The 19044-nt window shown below is 42.4% G+C and overlaps 2 protein-coding genes and 1 long non-coding RNA gene across 5 annotated transcripts; 1 reads left to right on the plus strand and 2 right to left on the minus strand.

Moving 5' to 3' along the window:
• Positions 1-3181: 3181 nt before the first annotated feature.
• On the minus strand, positions 3182-10377 carry gsr (glutathione reductase). 3 transcript variants are annotated; one of them, XM_060063142.1, is made up of 13 exons: positions 10200-10377; positions 9567-9726; positions 9225-9251; positions 8797-8885; positions 8292-8361; positions 7955-8102; positions 7771-7825; positions 7596-7695; positions 7026-7280; positions 6250-6361; positions 5867-5998; positions 4240-4373; positions 3182-3787 (listed from the first exon to the last, which is right to left on the minus strand). In XM_060063142.1, exons 1-13 carry the CDS (start codon positions 10262-10264, stop codon positions 3638-3640), a joined length of 1497 nt encoding a protein of 498 aa, XP_059919125.1. In that variant the 5' UTR covers positions 10265-10377; the 3' UTR covers positions 3182-3637. The 3 variants fall into 3 exon arrangements, with proteins under 3 accessions (XP_059919125.1, XP_059919126.1, XP_059919127.1); XM_060063143.1 differs by lacking the exon at positions 10200-10377 and having other exon boundaries at positions 9567-9840; XM_060063144.1 differs by lacking the exon at positions 10200-10377 and having other exon boundaries at positions 9575-9713.
• Positions 10378-10630: 253 nt separating this feature from the next.
• On the plus strand, positions 10631-13935 carry LOC132466099 (uncharacterized). Its single transcript, XM_060063141.1, has 2 exons — positions 10631-10807; positions 11180-13935. Exon 2 carries the CDS (start codon positions 11255-11257, stop codon positions 13766-13768), a length of 2514 nt encoding a protein of 837 aa, XP_059919124.1. The 5' UTR covers positions 10631-10807; positions 11180-11254; the 3' UTR covers positions 13769-13935.
• Positions 13789-14524, minus strand: LOC132466102 (uncharacterized). The gene is made up of 2 exons (XR_009527742.1): positions 14034-14524; positions 13789-13939 (listed from the first exon to the last, which is right to left on the minus strand). It is a non-coding gene; the product is annotated as an uncharacterized LOC132466102 (long non-coding RNA).
• Between the last annotated feature and the right edge of the window lie 4520 nt (positions 14525-19044).

A 19044-nucleotide genomic window follows, 5' to 3' on the forward strand; every position in this document is an offset into this window, starting at 1 on the left:
TAATTTGGCTCGACTGGCCTTGAAAGAGTGAGTTAATCATTGGAAATTTAGACTAATTGAATGTGTGTCGGTGGGGTAGCATCACTGCTATATTTCTGCTTCGTGCGATTTTGGTGACGCATCTTTTTACCATTTTTAGCGAACCTTAGCTGCAAATTAGAAATACGTTTTTTCTTGTTCCTTTATCACTTTGTTATTCACGTCACTATTTTGCTTCTATGTGAAACTGAAGCGAATGATAATGGCCGCTGCTATATGCTGCAAGATGCTTAAAGGTAGTCATTGATATGACAGGTCATATCATTGTCTGCCTTTAATAGGGAATGAGACATCTGGGACACGAGACTTACCGGTGTTACCGCCAGGTTCAAGCCTATTATGGACATTTGGATATATTAGTGTTTGCATTTGGTTTGAGTCTCTGTGGTTTGTATTTGTCATCTTTAAAATGTAGTCATCGAAATGTTTGTGTGTGTGCGAGGGGGGGAGGTGGATGTGGTTACCTTAGTTATTTTCCACAATGGAGTTGTCAATTACCTCCAGTCTTTCTCAGATGTCATCAGTCGATTGATAAGAACTTTGAATAAGGTGCACCGCAAGTGATGAGGACATGGAGCACTGGTTCCTGTCGTCACAGTGGAATCGGCTACCTGTTTTTACGTTTAATAATCAGTTTGTTCCTGTAGTGGAAATAAGGTGTTGATTAAACACCATGGTGAACGGAGGGACGCAACATTAAGCCATCAATTCCACTCAAAACACTATATATAATGATCAGCTTTTTGTGGTTTGGAGTAAATTTGTCAATTCCCTGTGCTTGTCTTTTCATTGAGATAAGATGGATGATAGCATAGGCGAATGCACAAGTCTTCGAGCTGATCCCCTGAGGTTGATCCTGGAGTTGGAGGGATGGGAGTTGATATGAAGTGGGTGTTGACGCTTTCCTATCACTCGATGGATTCTGATTTGGGGTCAAACAAGTCCGATGCGCCCGAAGGGTGTGCATGCCAAAGGGCTGCTTCTGCTTTACTGTAAAGTCAGACCTAATCATTTGTCAACTTATTTGTGGGTGACTTCTCGGCATCTCCGCTGAGAGGTGTGAAGATAAGAGGTAGGTGTGAATTAAAACAGAGTTTCTGTCTATCGACTGCAACATCCATCAGCAAGTAAGTAGCAAGTAAAATGTATTTATAAGGCACATTTAAAAACAGTTTTCACTGGCCAAAGTACCGTACATGGTGCAAAAAGGCATATAAAATAACACATACCACATAGACAGTACATGAAAAACATAAAAATAAACAACATATCACAAAAGGGGAGGAAAGCCCAGGGTTTTGAGCCTAGATATAAAGATGGTGACCGAAGGAGAGTCTCTAATTGAAGGCGGCAGCTCGTTCCAAAGGCGGGGGGCAGCCACAGCAAAAGCCCTGTCGCCCCTCTGTTTTAATCTAGTGCGTGGAACGTGCATGAGTCCCATGCTACATGATCTATGGGACCTGGGAGCTGAGTGGCGGAGTTTAAAAACCATAATTAGGGTTTTAAAATTAATTCTGTGCTGGATGGGCAACCAGTGGAGGGATGCTGGGGGTTATATGATCCCACACGGATCCAGTCAGCAGCCTTGCTGCGGAGTTCTGGACCAGCTGAAGGCGAGAGAGGAGTGATTGAGGGAGTCCTAGGTAAAGGGAGTGGCAGTAATCCAGCCGTGATGTGATGAAGGCGTGTATTACTTTTTCCAGATTGTGAAATGATAAATGGAGTTTCATCTCAGCAAAGACTGAGCTGGTCAAAAACTGCCCGAATTCAGCAGCAATTTGGGGGGAAGTTGATCTGAGGCTTGCTGCTCCCCCTCCCCTCGTCCCTCCCCTCGTCCCTCCCCTAGGCTTCACAGTTGGGCATCTAGTATTCCGATTTCCCAGGCCACATGCCCCCATGATATATCCTTCCACCCACCCCGTCCTGAATCCATCCCTTGTTGGGGGGTCTACTTTCACAGTCTGGCCCTGCCCTTCCTTCAAGTTGGTTTTCATTCCTTTATCAAATCCAAACCCTACTTTCCTCTGAGTTAGTTCAGTTCAGTACTTTTCCAGGCCGTCTCAGTACTTTCCCAGACCCTCTGATGTTTGGGGTCCTCTCCCTTTGTGTTCATCATGCTACCCCGGCGCCGGAAACAAAATCTCCAGGATGTTGAGCCACAAACAAAATGTGGTCCTACGTATTGCCCTCAGTAAGTGCAAGAAGAGGAGAACATTATAGTATAAATGTATATAATTGTATTTTTTTCATTTCTACCAATAAATAGATTAAAGGATCATTAATGCTTGAGGATGATACACATATTAATTCATAAAAAAATGTGTTAAGTCATTCAAAACGTCTTCAATAAGCAGTCGAAAGTCAGGGGGGCGTTGCGGTTTCAGGGGAGATGATTTACAAGAAGAGACTCAATCAAGTGTGTCTGTGTGCGCATCTGGAACTCAAAGGGGGGGGATGTGCGAACTGCACTGAAATAGTTTTGAGGTTGTTATACAAACACGGAAGCCGGGTGTGTGTGACTTTCTGCCCTCCAACGCTATGTGTCACTAATCAAGGAGACCCCCCTATCCTTCCGCTTCTAGAGGCAATACCTAACCCCTCACGCCTCTGGGGACAAAACGGAACACACGCAGGTTTCCCAGAAGAAACCTTCGACCCTCTTTATTAGGATTTACTCACTCATTCAACATACAAGCCTTCATTTAGTAGACAAGATAACTCTCACCAAATGCACATGTCTGCATGCCATGCCATGTGATCATTAGGTCAACAGGCAAATTTCCTTTGCATGCTAAAGATGACGCATTTCAAATCTCTATGCTAGATCACTTAGTCATATTGGAAACATTAAAACTCAAAGATAAGGTCATCAGGGCTCATTGATAGGGGATATTATAACCACTATAGCTATTTATAAATAACCAAAATGTTGAAATTACCATAATCCATTACGAGGAAGCATTGTTAATATGATTTATAGTTGCCTTATTTTTTTTAAAAAATATAAAAATCATTGACTCATGCCCTGAGTCAATATTGCAAAATTGAAATGAAATTGATCCAAAATCGATTACATCGATTTTTTTACCCAGCCCTACTTAAAAATGACCACACCCCCCAACCAATAAAGCAACCAACAAGATTTAAGAAAGAAAATAACAAGCTTTTATTTATGTTTGTAAACAGTACAGAAAAAACATTGTGACCCACTGTAGCAGTGAGAGGAAGCAGTGTTAATTTAACAAATGACTCACAAATTGTACACATGCACACTAAAGGATAATTGCAACGACTTTATAGCCACATATAGAGCTATCACTTCATTTAAACAGTCATTCACTAGCATAAGTCATAAGTATTTAAAAAAAATCAATTTTCACCGCTTATAAAACCCACAGTACCATGGAAGCTTGCTGTAACTATAGTAATTATAATCAAACAAATTAGGCATTAGGGACGAAAGAAAGTCTGTGATTTGCATTGTAAAGTCAAATCATTTGCCTTGGTTATATGTCATCAGGACTTTGCCTTACGTGGGTCGAGAAGAGTGTAGTGAGTTTTCCCCATGCCGTGGGAGCTCAATTATGTTACTTTGCCATTAACGCATGGTGACGAACTCCTCCGAGGAGGTGGGGTGGATGGCGATTGTCCTGTCGAAGTCGGCCTTGGTGGCGCCCATCTTCACGGCCACAGCGAAGCCCTGCAGCATCTCGTCGCAGCCCAGGCCCTGCATGTGCAGCCCCACCACCTAGCGAACGCAGCAGAACCACACTTGCATTCTCAGTGAGCTGCACTCACTGAGAATTGTCTGATTCCTAGAATACATACACATTAAAGAGCCATATATTAAACTGGCTCTTTAATAGATGCAGAAACAGGCATGGCGTTCTCCCTTGGTCGAAGTTTAGAACAGCAATACACTGGTCCAGTGACAATCAATTCAGGTCAGTTGCAATTTAGTACTCTGGTCAATATCAGTTTTACATTAATCTTTTCAAAATACTTACTACTATTTGCGGAACCATTCCAAGCTAAAACAAAGCCTTGGACTGACAGTGCAAGCCTATTGCCCGTGATTGGTGACGCAATGACACGACAACAATGACAATGACCACTGACCAATAGCCAATGACTCACAAAGGAATGCCATTAGTGTAAGGCAGGAAATGATGTCACACAGACAACGCTTGCGCCGCTTACCTTTTCCTCGGGGCCCACACACACCAGCTTCATGACGCACTGGGACTTCCTGCTGGTCATGGCGTGGTACATCGGCGTGAAGGACGTTGTGTAAGTCTTCACGTTGTCCTTCCCTCGGCTTGTGACCGCCTCCTCTGTGAAACAAACACACACACACAGAGGTCACAATGAGGACCGTTTGCCAAACAAAATATAGCGGAAAAAGATGGGCAATTATTAAACAATTGGTCATTTGGGAGACACTTGTAAATCCTTCAAATATAAGTAACACATCATCACTTATTGCAAATATAGAGATGCTTGATATATTGCCCGTTCCGCTATACTATATACAAAGCGCATTTGCTCAAGGACCAGTCAGTATAACTGAGTAGCAGGTGGCATTGACGTTTTAGATGTCCCCAAAATGAATGTTTGTTGTTAGCGCCAACTGCTATGGAGACTGCCCTTACCTGACCCTTCACATCACAATGGTGGCCTGTATTGTGTAAGGTGCCAATAGGACCTTCCAAAATGATGTCATCCCTTATGACAGCATAGAGTAGCGAAGTGTCAGGTAATGTGGTTCCTTAATAGATTTATGAATGGTATATAGTTATTTAGTCTACAATTTTGTTACAAAACGACACTTGCATGGCACCAAGGTCGATTCCTGACTGCTCTAGACTGCGAATAAATCTGTTTAATCCATCAGAATCAGGACTCTTTTTCATAGGCCCCAGATGTAACCTTCATTCATCTCGATAGCAGTCAACGCTACAAGCCAGTGTTTATTTACACTCTGATACGTAAATAAATTTGTACTTTTGATCACACGACTGTGTGTGTGTGCGGTTGAACCGGAAAGGTTTCGATTTTTCCGATGCTAGCTTTCTCTGAAAGAGTGATTTCCTATTTATAGAACAGGGAAGCGAGTTAAAAACGTCCCCAAAACATGGATGTATCAAAGAATACACACCCACTTCATAACCACGGCAAACCCAGTCACTATTTTAGACTCTGGTTAAAAAGTGTGTGAAGCAAGATTATAAACTCATCCTCTAAACGCGTAGAATATTATTGTGAATGGACGGAGCTTAAACTCATCTTCATTGACCATATTAGGCACGTCCAAAGAGGCTGGAGCTTCCCGGACACATGTAGTATGTATACATAATATATACGCCGCGGTGTGTGCGAATGCGTGGAGCTCTGTCCTGGCCAGAGGTTGATTTTGCTGTCCACGCCACAAAGGGGTACGCTTCTGGGACACACATAGTATAATGCCAAGGTACATTTTATGTATAACATTGCTTTATTATAAGGTTTCTACGGTACTACAATTTCATAGCCATGGTGATTACATGCCCCCCATCCCGCGCCTTCCTAGAACTGTAAGCCAAATTAATTATTTCCTAAAACTCTCTGGACTGTTTGTCCCTACTGGGCCACTGTATAAACATGCCGGTGCCACATAGTGGGCTCTATGGAAGAGGACCCATCCCTGTTTAGATATAAAAAGGGCTCATCCCTTACACAAAGGAAACTCATAGACTTTTTTGTTTCATGGGAGTATACACTGATTTAAAGCCCGCTAACTAACATTGCATTCCCCCCATCAGCTGCAAACCATAAACAGGCGGCTCACCCTCTGTCAGGCCCACGGTTCCTATCGGCGGATGGGCGAACACGACGGTGGGAATGGTAGAGTAATCAACCTTGGAGTCAGCTTTGCCGTCAAACAGTCTGTGAGCCAGCTTCCTGCCGGCAGCGATGGCCACTGTCCATAAAAAATAAATAAATAAATCAGATGACGTCAGAACATCAACCAACCAACCAAATCAAAGCACACGCCCACAGGAAGACCACTGAACACACATTAGCCGGTGGCCGACCCAACAGATTTTGAAATCACTGAACTCGATCCGTATCCAAAGGATTTGATATGATCAGATAATGAACAGAAAAAGCCAGATTTCCCTAAGACAAAGAAGGCTTGTTTCAATTTGTTTTGTAAAACCCGGATCTTACCGGGTGTCAGCAGGGCCTTGCCACAGACGTCTCCCAGGGCGTAGATCCCAGGGCGGCTGGTGTTCTGGAACTCATCCACCACAATATGGCCCCTCTTGTCTGTCTCAATTCCCTGTAAATTTTTTAACAGACACACGTCACCGAGTTAGCCAAAATACTGATTCTCTCTGTATGAGCTGAAGAATAATAATAATGAGCTGAAGCAGCATAATCAAAGGGTAAAATATCATTAAGGAAAAAAAAGGGGGGGGGGGCATAATAAGTGCATTATGTTCTGCATCAATAAGTCACATCAAATCCTTGATCGATTTTTCCGAATTGTATTAATCTTGATCCAAGTAGATCTCTGGCATATGCCAATTCCAAAATAGGTCATTTTAACAGTTTAGCTTTCAGGCTTAACACCTTTGGCCTATAATTTGATATCTAATGAGTTATACATTTTCAATCTTTCACATGGTTTAGACAAGGTTTCAACAAGAAAATTCCTTGTATTTTCATAAATATAAACAGATTTCTGAAATGCCTATCATGCAATATCGACTAAGATCATTTGAATTACTTCTACCGGTAATTATCTGTCCTCATTTGTATTGAAAATACGATCTAACAATTTACACAAGTACTACATCTTATTATGCTTTTCTAGTCCATTGCCGAAAGGAGATGGTCGGTTTTGCATAAAGTGCACAATTCACATACAAGTAGCGGTAGTTTAAATTGGTCGGTTTCATCAATTATAAAGTACAGGCACTGAGGGGAAACAGACTGGTTACCATCTGGCTAGTGTGGATGCCAGTCGTGTTGGGTTCCCTTCCGATGGCCCATAAGAGGCAGTCGACCTCTTCGATGGTGCTGATCTCCTCCTCCCCGCCCTTCTTCTCAGGGTCCTTGGTGGTGAGCGTGACTTCAAGGCCGCCGGCCGATCTCCTCACCGACTTGACCTGCGTGTTCTTCCACAAGTCTATTCCAGAGTTTTCTATTTCTTTCGTGCAATTTGCACTTATCAAGCTGTCAAAGGTCCTTAACACCTGTGTGCACAGACGTGGAATGAGGAGAGAAAAGATGTGCGATTCGAGTAAAATAAGTATAAATATTATTCAAATAAATAAATAATTTAAACATTTCAGCCCTCAGAATAAAAAAAGTTGTCACAAATTATGCATCCAGCCTAAATTTTCCATCCAATGTGACGTACCTCACCACCTTTTTGATGGACAAGGCTAAGGGCAAACTTACCAGCAGCAATGTGAGCACAGCAAAGCACACATTAGAGTCTCGTACACAAGCTAGCTGAAGAGTGTCCAAGATGTACGCATTAGATAGGTTAATAACACGTTTCTTACCTCAGTCTGTCTAATTATGAGGGAGGTTTTAGACCCCAGGGCGGATAAAATCCCTGCCATCTCGACAGCAATGTATCCTGCGCCAACAACCACACTGCGTCTATTGGGGAAACATTTGATAGAACCAGGGAACAAAATCACGTGAAAGACTTTTGCGTCACACATGTAGACTTACCTTGGCAGCGTCTCTAACTGAAAAAAGCCATCGCTTGTGATGCCCAGACTTGCACCTGTTATATAAAAATAACAAAAACCATCTCAGCTACTTTAAAGTCACTCCAGTTACTCTTGATTATGTTATTATCCGACATTTTCCACATTCACACCACGATCAACTACTGCAAGCACAACTTCATTACCTGGAATTTGATCGTCGCTCATTTCGGTAGGGCGCCCTCCGGTGGCGATAAGGATGTGTGACGCCGTGTACTTTTTTCCGTTCACCTCGACGGTAGGCTCAGCATCATCTGTGAAGCTGGCATGGCCTTCAATCGTCTCTATTTCAGCCTTCAAGAGACAGGTGGTGATAAATCGTTACTTTGTGATCAAATGTTACTTACATGGGGAGTTGTACAGTATATTCTATTATGTCTCACAGTGCTAGCGAAGACATTTATGACATCACCCATCATGTGGTTATTGCGATTTAGGCGCCAGGCTGGGAAGGTACAGTTAAGGACATGTGATTGAACCAACCTTATCAAGGTTATTGCGGTAAATGTCGTTCAGCCGACTGATATAAGCATCCCTTTTGGTCTTGAGGGTTCTGTAAAGAGAACCACAAATATATTTGTATCTTTATTAAGGTAATTTTATTGCGTCTTACAGAGACACCCTACATATTGAAGTGTCCTCACTCAGTCATCACTAGGAGTTTTCTGCATCCATCCTGTGAAAGAAAATGTTTGTCACCATTTGCTGCTTAAAACCTGTACTTCCTTCTTCTCATAGAGGAAGTTGCTTCCTTGTTGAATAATTCCCTAGTGTTTCCCTCAGTTACGCCACAGCACCGCACCTATTCTCCCGGTCAACCATGACACGGCAAAGAACAACACACCCCGGATCAACTGCCTGATGAGATAGGGAACTCTGTACTCCAAAGAAGCCAAAAGAGGCCAGCGGGAGAGTGAAAAGCAACAACTGCATGCAAATCAGCTGTCCAACAGCCAGTACAAATGTGACGGCTCGAGGTTAAACTTACCCCCAGTTGAAATTTGAATGTCCGACTTCAAACCCGTAATCGGAGTGATCGTGGAGGTACTCTGCGTGGACAGCGGCGTTCCACATAACCTGTGGAACGAGATCACGTTAAGCGAGGCAAAACCATCAGCAAGCACTTGCCGCTGTAACACCAGTTTGTAGGCATAAGCCCTTCCTTCTCCTGAATACCATACTTCTCAATCCCATGTCGCTTTGGATAAAAGCTTCTGCTAAATTCTTAACTAGTTCAAATAGTTAAGTGTTGTAAAGTAATCCTTTAAAACTGATCGCACTGTCAATAAACAAGAGCCACTATGTAGTACATGTATTAAGGTAGGCCTTCACATACACCCCGCCCCCTCTCTTGAGGTCAATACCAGGACAAAGTTTTCATGAAAACACTGAATAGGGATTGATTAAATACATTACCTTTTTTGGGACACAGCCAACATTGACCTTGAGAGGGGAAACAAATACCATTGGGATCAAAATACAACAATCCTGATCAAAGAAAGAAAGATAGTTTCATAAAAGGTTCTTTGTTGTCTCAGTATTTGTTGTCAAATTGTTATTAACTTTTTTTTTTTTAAAGCGATCCGCACAGATCACGCTCCATACAAAACATACATTTGCCCTGGTTCCTTGCCAGATTGTTTAAACAGAAACACACCTTACTGGGTGCCGGCGGTTGGGTATGAGGCAGGAATGCAGCAGCTAAAACAACCGAGACAGTGCAATGACAACTTATCCATGATAACTGTTGTTACTCACGCAGGTACCTCCGAGTTTGTGGCTCTCTATCACCGCGGTGGACGCTCCTAGTTCGGCGGCTCTCCGTGCGCCTGCCAGACCCCCAGAACCACCGCCGATCACGATCAAGTCGAACTGGGTCACCGAATCCGAAGCCATTCTTCGCGAGTTAACTGTATGTCTTCGTACAGATCAACGAAACTTTCAGTGGATTAAGGAACGGTCTTGCGTTCTGGCAATCTTGAGTTAGTTTTAACCAGGAAGCCAGCGCGCATTGTTTATACAAACGGGTGGGAGGGTCAAATGAATGCCAGTGTTGTGTCATTATGAAAAACAACACGTGTGCAAATCCTAGAATCACGTTTGCCAAAAGTCATGGCGAACCTTACACGGGCTACAGTATGAGGATATCTCAAAATAAAATCTTGGAGGGAATGCATTGTATATTGCAGTGACCGCTATGGAAATGTAGTCACATGCAGAACTCAAATCTGGTAAGAAGTATAAGACACACTCAAGGTCATACTGTATCTGATTCTGCAGGCGTTAGTATGCAAACATGCATCCTACAGCGCACATCATATTGAGCATTAATGCAAGGTGCAATCAATGCAGGATTGTGTTGCATTGCCCAAAGTTGGAAAACCGGCTCACCTTTGTAACGCCAGAGATAGTGAAACTATGCCAGAGAGTCGTCTGTTTAGTCTAATAAACATCATAACTATATTTTCTTTACATTTCAGTTACATATGCTGCAAATTACGTGTTCATTACGGCGCGTGTTCTTACACACCAAGTCCACGGTGTGTGGCGTTCAGCAGAAGCTCTGACTACTTCCTGTGTCAACGCAAGGAAAATGCCATTACTGCACTGTTGACGGAAATGCAAACATCAATTCCTAAACTAATACATACCCTGCCCTTCGTCGACCAAATATAATCAAATAGATACATATATAAAAAATGGGCGTATGTACCTTATTATTTCTGTGTTAGTATAACGGGACGAGGGTTGCTAACGGGAGTTTGGCCAGGGGAGAGCGTTACGCTGGTGGCGTAATTTACGAGGTTTACTTACGTTTTCTCCAACGAAACACTTCTGAGAATGGCTACACTTTACGCAAATTGTGACACACACCGTGAACAGTCAGCAGTAGAGCTCTATCCTGAATACATTTGGTTCTAATCTGAGGATTTTTGGAGGTTTATAAAAGATGGATTTATATCGATGAAGCTCCCGGTGTTTCGCACACCGGATTTCAGGTTGGTGTTAACATATAACGTAACACATTAGAGATAACGTTATGTCGGTTTTGATATTCATAACACTCGGTCGTAGCAAGGGCCTTCCTCTTTGTGGTGCTATTCTAGGTGTGTGGATGTTTCCTAGAGTATCCATGATATAGAGTTAATAACACGGTATTCTAACGCTTATTGTTATCGGATTCAATCCCGTACGTTGGTTAATTGTAAGACGTGTAAATCACATCGAAACAAAATCTTTGATTCTCGTTTGTGATGAGAGGGGAGGGGCTTCAACAACCCCATTTTTTTTCCTGCAATGTTTTGTCGTCTCGAAACCTGTATTTTAAACATTATGGATAATAAAACGGTGTTATTGGTGTATGTTCACAGGGATCGGACGGGACCAGCAACACCACCCTGGAATATCTGCCTGTATACGGAGATGGATGTTTTGCATTGTAAATAATGAACCCTCTGTTATGGAGCAACCTGCAGACTGAACATAAACAGCTTATCATGAATCACGTCAAGTATCCGAAAGGGCCGGAATCTCTTTTGCATCGGCAGGACTCATTGGGTTTGAATGGTCTCTTGACTTCACCTAAAGTTTTGTATTGTGAGAAATGCGGATTTGCCTCTACACAGACTGAAGATTTTGAGAATCACATGCGGGAGCATGGTACTCCCTTTTACTGCTTTTACTGCAATCACGTCTCCTACAGTAAGAAGGAGCTGGAGATTCATTTGCTACAGCACAAGTTCCCGTTCAGATGCCAGTTCTGTGGACAAGGGTATATGAGGAGGGCGCACCTATTGAAACACGTTGAGCGCTTGCACAGTAAAGATGCTGGCCCAGAGTTAAACCATGCTCAGACGACCTTACCAGAGACACTTTCTCTCTCGACTGCGTTTGCGCCTGGCGTTCATAGAACTAGCGTGCCCACTGTAAAGGTTAGAATACCAGTCCCTGTTGCGAGAAATGACCACGGCAACAAAGGCAGACAGCACCGCAGAAGGGTAGACTTGAACGTTATCCACGCCCCCAAACTGAGCTCAGAGCTAATGTCACCAGGGAAAAACTTTGTTCAGCATAATATGGCTCTAACGGTCCCACTTCCAGAAGAAGTCTCCATCCCTGCCGGCTGCATGGTGGAGCTGATTGAGGTGAAGACCGTCAACGGTACAAAGGAATTGAAGCTGAGACTTGTGTCTCAACAAGAAAATAAATCTGTGCTGGACGACACAGTGTTACCACATTCCGCATCAGTGAACCCCTTGTCATCCGCTGTGAACCATCAACACCTCCAAAAGTTGGGTAATGTGGAGAAAAGCAGCGTTAACCGTAGAATATACACGGCAAAGGACGTTCATGTAGAACGACCGGCCACCTATCGGACTATTGCAGCCCAAACCGCCCTGAACACATTCCAGAGAGGCATGTCTGGTACAAAAAGAACACTGAAAGAGTCGCTGATCCGCAATGTGGATATCCCCTACGCTTTACCAACCAAGGTGCCCAGAATCACTGTTTATCCAACAAGGCAGGACGTGGATGCACCCATAACGCAGACGGTCACACTGAAACCTCGCACAGAATACCCTACACCGGTCATCACTGGCTGGGTGGCCAAGGAGATCCGCAGCGCTGCCATTCAGGCAAGCAAGGGAACACTGTCGTCCTGTAAACCGACACACCGGGAAAACAACACAGTCGTGGAATGTACCGCATTCCCCCCTGAGTTACAGGTGGCTGTGAAAGAGGAGCCCAACGATCTCGGTAACAAGACAACAGCTACTCCCGAGATAAAGGAAGAACCACTGAAGCGGAATGACCAAACAAGACGAAACACAACGTCTCCTTCCATTTCCTCGAGCGTTTCCACCACTGCCCTAGCCAGCACAACCACGCAAATCTTCTCGGAGTGCAAAAGGGAAAATGTGGCCGTGGATTCGACTATACTGATGACCATGCTGAAGAGACCTGGAAGCCTTCTGCTTGATCCTGAGTCCACCAAACAAACCAAGATGGAGGATAATTTATCTCCCCATAAGTCCTCCATTTGGTCAGCGTCGGGGGCAGGTTGTAATAGGCGTTTTGAGGCCTTTCCTGTTATCTCATCCGTTTTTTCTTTAAGTCAACAGCAGGACGAGGTACAGAGTTCAATACGACCCTTGGTCAAGGAATTGCGTGGAATAGTTATGAGGAAGGAGAGCCCGTCAGTGCAGGTGTCTACAGATCGCACTGAAATAAGAGGGGCAATTACTGAACCCAAAGAGGAGGTGGAGTCAACTATTCACTGTGTGCCAGAGGACAAAAAGGATAATGCTGGTACCGGAAAAGGATTACTAACCGAAGGCTCCTGTGATGTCACAAGTCCACCTTCGAAACATTGTTCTCAACAGACTCAAACACAAGCTAAGACATATTATGTCAAGGAAGAAACCTCCAGCACTAAAGGGAAAGACGGTAACCAAAATAATCAAATTCCCACCACCCAACGTGAGCCCTTGACGGCTCAACAGCAAGCCTGCATCAACAACACGCCTAATATTTCTCCTGTTGCTGGAGACGGTCAAGGTCACTTGCCACAATCTGCCTTCAGGAGGGAGGACAGCTCCTCAAAATTCCTCACCGTCTCTTTAGAAAGGATGCAGATGGACTTCTGGACAAAAAAGATCCCTAAGCTTTCAAAAACGAGGATTCCCTCTCCCGTGCGGGGGCTGTGCCACAAAGCTTTTCTTTACCCAGCCCCGTTGAGACTGGGCCAGCCGGTGATACGTCCGGGACCGAACCAACCGGTCGTAGTGCTGAACCACCCCAAACCCATAGTCCCCAAAAGGACTGAGGTGGACCACCTTTCAGAACCACCCGTCTCCAGCGAGGTGCTTCCCAAGTGCCAGATCCTGAAGATGCGGTTGAGCAAAGTGATGGGAGAGAAGTACGAGGTCATTGGGTGCACTGTAGGGTTTTTTCCCTGAGGTTGTTTTTGCACAAAGCAATATGAATAACATACTGAAAGTTGAGCTACATTCAAATAATCCCAATTGTACAATAGCATCCGTGAAAGGAAAGTTGAACATTGTTTCTTTGGGCGTGGGAATATGGTATGTATATACATTTGTGTATATAGTGCAATGCTGTCTCCCTACCTAAAAGCGTACCTTTTACCAAAGCGTCTTAGAGTACCATATTAAGCGCTATATACATTTCATTTATTATTATTATTATTATTATTATTATTACCTTTGGTGATGGAATGTGGACCATCTATTGTGGTAGCTGTTTCAGTGACCCAAGTGTGGCTTGCTTTGAAACCACACTAATAATAGATTGTAGTAATTACTGATCTACCTGATTGTATTTGTAATTACTAATTACTGTCCGACTGTCCGTGTAGGCTTTTAGGTTGAAATGCGGTATTGATTCTCTGCCAATGCATGTGCGGCATAAGCTTAGTGCAATATGTCTTAAAATGTACAGTTTGTCTTGCGCTTGGTGTTGCTAGTCTACCCGTCCATTATGCTGAGGCAACATTTACTGTTCACATTTCAAGAACACGGACAAGCAAACTGCTTGAACTGCTGTTCATACAAAATACACATACATTAAAATACTAGCTCTCTCCCTGACCAAACTATACTCTTTATGAGTATAGTCTACCGAGGAAAATCAACTGGTCAAAATATTGTTCGCTGTGATGATGCACAATACTCTTTTATAGAAGAAAAGGTGTATTTAATTTTTCCAACTTAATCTATTTATGCTTACGTATTTTCTTATCTCTAATGTAACTAATGGTATACCGTGATGAAAATATTTTCTAGTTTGATTTAGACGTTTAACATTATGCATATACCGGTATATATATTTGAACTGCAGTATTATATCTTGCATTTTTTTTTTTTACATTTTTCTCAATATAAAGTGCTGCAGTGCAGACATCAGTCTGAGTTTAACATATTTTTATTGTTTTTCTTTAACAGCATTTCTTTGTTTGTTCCTTTTCAATGATAAATGGACAGATCAGAAAATTGTGTAACACTGTTGAACCACTGCAACAACACAAGAAATGTAAAATACTTATAAATTAATTGTCAATATTCATTTGACAGTCTTTCTTATCTGTTTTGCCATCTGCATTTTATTAACAAAATCTTTTTATTATTAACTTTTTTATTAATAAAACATACAATATTGTGAATTAAGTCGTCTGCTGTTCCTCAACACATACACCAGCCAGTTAAACCGCGGGAACCTTAAGAGAATCAATTTTAAGCATTTAACCATCTTAATCATGTATATATTTTTGTGTCTTGACTAATTCCCCCACATAAAACTAAGTCAATTAAAATAATATCCTAATGATACACCCATGCTTGGCTTAAATTGTATTCAGCATGTCATGTAAATCATGCTTTTATTATATTACTACAAACGTTATTGTAGTTTCTCCGTGGGGGAACCACAGGTTTCTAGTTGTTTCTGTAAATAATCACAAGCTCAGGAATCAAAAATGAGGCTGTGTCTACTCAGAGACATCAAACATTTAGATACACAAACCGGCCATTCCGACATGGGTTGGAATGGCCCGAAGCAGGCTTTAGCTGTTAGCTGTACTGGAATTAACAGGAATGAAAGTATTGACAGGACAAACAGTTGCACTGATAAAATTGTGTGTATCATCACACCTGTGCGAGAGAGAATGCTACACAAGAAGACAAGAACATGAACCTCTTTGTAGCTGGAGTGTGTTGGTGCTGGGGCCTGTTAACAGAGAGATAACAGCCGCAACTGAATATCACCATGTAATTAAATGGTCATATACACATCGGAGTGCAAGTTTAACAGCACACAAAGGAATATGATTCAATTAGAGAGAGGAATCCTCTCTCTAATGGGGAGACATCAAGTTCCAAGGAGAACGTATACAAAATCCTTTTCAATTGACATAAAAAAGGTTTAGATAGTTTGTATATGTAACACTGTTGTTTTTTATCGGAAAAAAAACATAAGGGGTAACACTCAGAGTTCAGAGAAAAAAATGAGGAGGACCGAAAATTCTAAATGTGTCCGGTCAGAATGACCGATTGCAAATAAAACAATCGGTCTGCTTTTTTCATGAATAAAAACATAAGGGGTAACACTGTTGTTTTTTATTGGTCGCCATGAAAAAAAACATAAGGGGTAACACTGTTGTCTTTGTCAAATAAAATATAAGGGGTAACACTGTTGTCTTTGTCAAATAAAATATAAGGGGTAACACTGTTGTTTTTCATCAGTCATCATGGGAAAATGAAACTTAAAGGGTAAAACTGTCGTTTTTTTATCTGTCGTCAAGAAAAACCCATAAGGGGTAACACTGTCGAAATGTATCGAATAAAACATAGGGGGTAACAATAGATATAATAATACATAGTTACGATTAATATATCCGAGACAATGAGACAACTTGAGTAAGATAGAGGGTACCTGAGGATAGTTTTATCTGTTGCAGATACAATCCCTAACAGATGAGAAGAGCCTGCATGATCCGAGGGTTAACCTGTATAGACATTCTACTCGTAAACCGTCGTAAAACAGGTCGCAGGCAGTAAAAACACAGAGGCTATGTAGTAACCTGTCAGGGAAATATCCTGACACGTGATAATGTTGAGAGGATAACGACTTTATTCAAATTTAAAATAGGCGTCAACAGCAGTCTTACGCCCCGTGCCCACTACCTCCGTCCGTTGACTGATCCCCATTGACTTTGAATGGGGACGGACGCGCAATGCATTGTGGATCCGTCCGCGCAATGCAATCAGATCACGTATGCAAATGTATGCACTGTGACGCGACTCGGGCTCTGACGGTACTGGAAAGCGGGAAAGCGGGTCATCTTGCATCGCAACAAGCAGGAAGAAGCGGGAAGAACCCGGCGAAGCGATTTGATTGGCTGACGGATGCCTCCGCAAAGACTACTCCCCCATCCGTCAGCCACGCCTTCCCACGTCCGTTGACTGACGGTGCAGTGGGCATGTAGGGTAACTCCTGTCTCTGAGAGGCTGCAGATTCAGCCCAGTGTTTTATACTAACGCCTTGTTCACACTACATGCGTCCGTCGGCGGATGGCTGAGGGCGTGTCGGACGCATAGGGGACTAGTCTTCGTAGACGCGTACTGCAGCCAATCAAATCGCCTCCTTCTACAAAGCCGATGTGTGGAAATAAATACAAAAGAGGACACAAACAACAGGTGACTAAAAACAATCCTATTATTCCACATTTCTTTAAAAATATATAACGGCCAGATTTTTCCTGCTTGTTATTGCAAAATGGATCCAGGAAACGCGTGGGGTGTATAACCACGATCTGATTGGCCGACGGATCCGGCGCTGCCTGAAAAGTTGAACATTCCTCAACTTTTTGACCCAGGCACGGAGCCCCACAGAGACAGGAGTGAGACTGCTGTTGACGCCTATTTTAAATTTGAATAAAATGGGACCTATGAGATCCGGAAATATGAATGGGTTTCAATGGAAATAATTGTATTATTTTCTGATCCCAGTCATTAAGAGCCTTCGATTACGCATACATTTGTGTGGGTCCAAATAATATTTTTTCCCCTGAAGAGTTTGACCTTTTATGGTGCAATTGTTCAGTTAAAGGCTGTAGAGAAAACACAATGAGAAAGACTACACGTCTCGTATGTGACGTCACGCTCATATGCGTCGATTGCGCTGGGGACGCGTCCCCACCAGTTTACGTCAAGATTCATTTTGTACCCACCACTTGTAAAAAATAAATAAAAAAAATAGTTGAATAATTATGGATTATTACACAGGTCTTCTCAATGCCGTGGAAGGCTCCGTTCACTTGGACGGCCTCTTCACAACTTCCGCTGTGAATTATATTCACCGCAACGGTGAAATATATTTCATAATTCACCGTTGCTAAGTATAATTGACCACTGTCAAGGTAAAAAAAAAAGGACTTTTTGCCTCTAATGACGTCTTTGGTATCACTCCGCAGTCCGCAAGTAGTCTGGTAACTTGTCAACCCTAGCGTCATCGGTTGCTAAGCGACGTCAACGTCTTTGGCGGATTATTTCTCAGCTGATCAACACTACGAATGCTGGTAACAAATAAAATGTAAAAAGACACATCATGTGAAGTTATTTTTTCGTTTTGGCAAGTAGCCGTGTAATAAGCGGGATAATGTATAGAACGTTGAATCTAAAATAATCCGCGTCCCTGGCGTTATCCCCCATGTTTCATTCGATACATTTCAAATAAAACCCTTATGGGTTTTTCATGACGTCAGATAAAAAACGACAGGGTTACCCTTTACGTTTCATTTGATAAAAACAACAGTGTTACCCCTTATGTTTTTTTTCATGACGACCAATGAAAAACAACAGTGTTGCCCCTTGTTTTTTTTCATGACGACCGATAAAAAACGACAGTGTTAACCCTTATGTTTTTTTTCATGACGACTGATAAAAAACGACAGTTTTACCCCTTATGTTTTTTTTCATGACGACCGATAAAAAACGACAGTGTTACCCCTTATGTTTTTTTTCATGACGACAAATAAAAAACAACAGTGTTACCCCTTATGTTTTTTTTCATGACGACCGATAAAAAACAACAGTGTTACCCCTTATGTTTTTTTTCATGACGACCAATAAAAAACGACAGTGTTACCGCTTATGTTTTTTTTCATGACGGCCGATGAAAAACGACAGTGTTACCCCTTATGTTTTTTTTTATGACGGCCGATAAAAAACGACAGAGTTTCCCCCCATGTTTTTTCCATGTTGACCAATAAAAAACAACAGTGGTACTCTTGTCTACGTTTTTGCGGGGTACCGAACCTGAGCTGTTTAGAGTGATACGCACCAAACTCATCAATGCACCAGGAAGACACAGAAAAAAGGCAACACAATGGTTGTACTTGACTTTATAATTCGCATGAGATAGAGATAAGAGTCTTCCAACAGAGGACATCAACCGGACTTGAACCCCGGTCTCCAGGGGTTTAGGCAGAGTGCACTCCACTGCACCACTGAGGCGATGACATTGCACAATAATCAATCATCAATAAAGAGGATATACATGACATTTTAATGTATGTTTGTATTTCTATTATTTCCCTTATGTTTTTTTTCTTGACGACCAATAAAAAACAACAGTGTTACCCCTTATGTTTTTTTTCATGACGACCAATAAAAAACGACAGTGTTACCCCTTATGTTTTTTTTCATGACGACCAATA

The sequence above is a fragment of the Gadus macrocephalus genome, chromosome 10 (assembly GCF_031168955.1).
Source record: "Gadus macrocephalus chromosome 10, ASM3116895v1".
Taxonomy (NCBI): domain Eukaryota; kingdom Metazoa; phylum Chordata; class Actinopteri; order Gadiformes; family Gadidae; genus Gadus; species Gadus macrocephalus.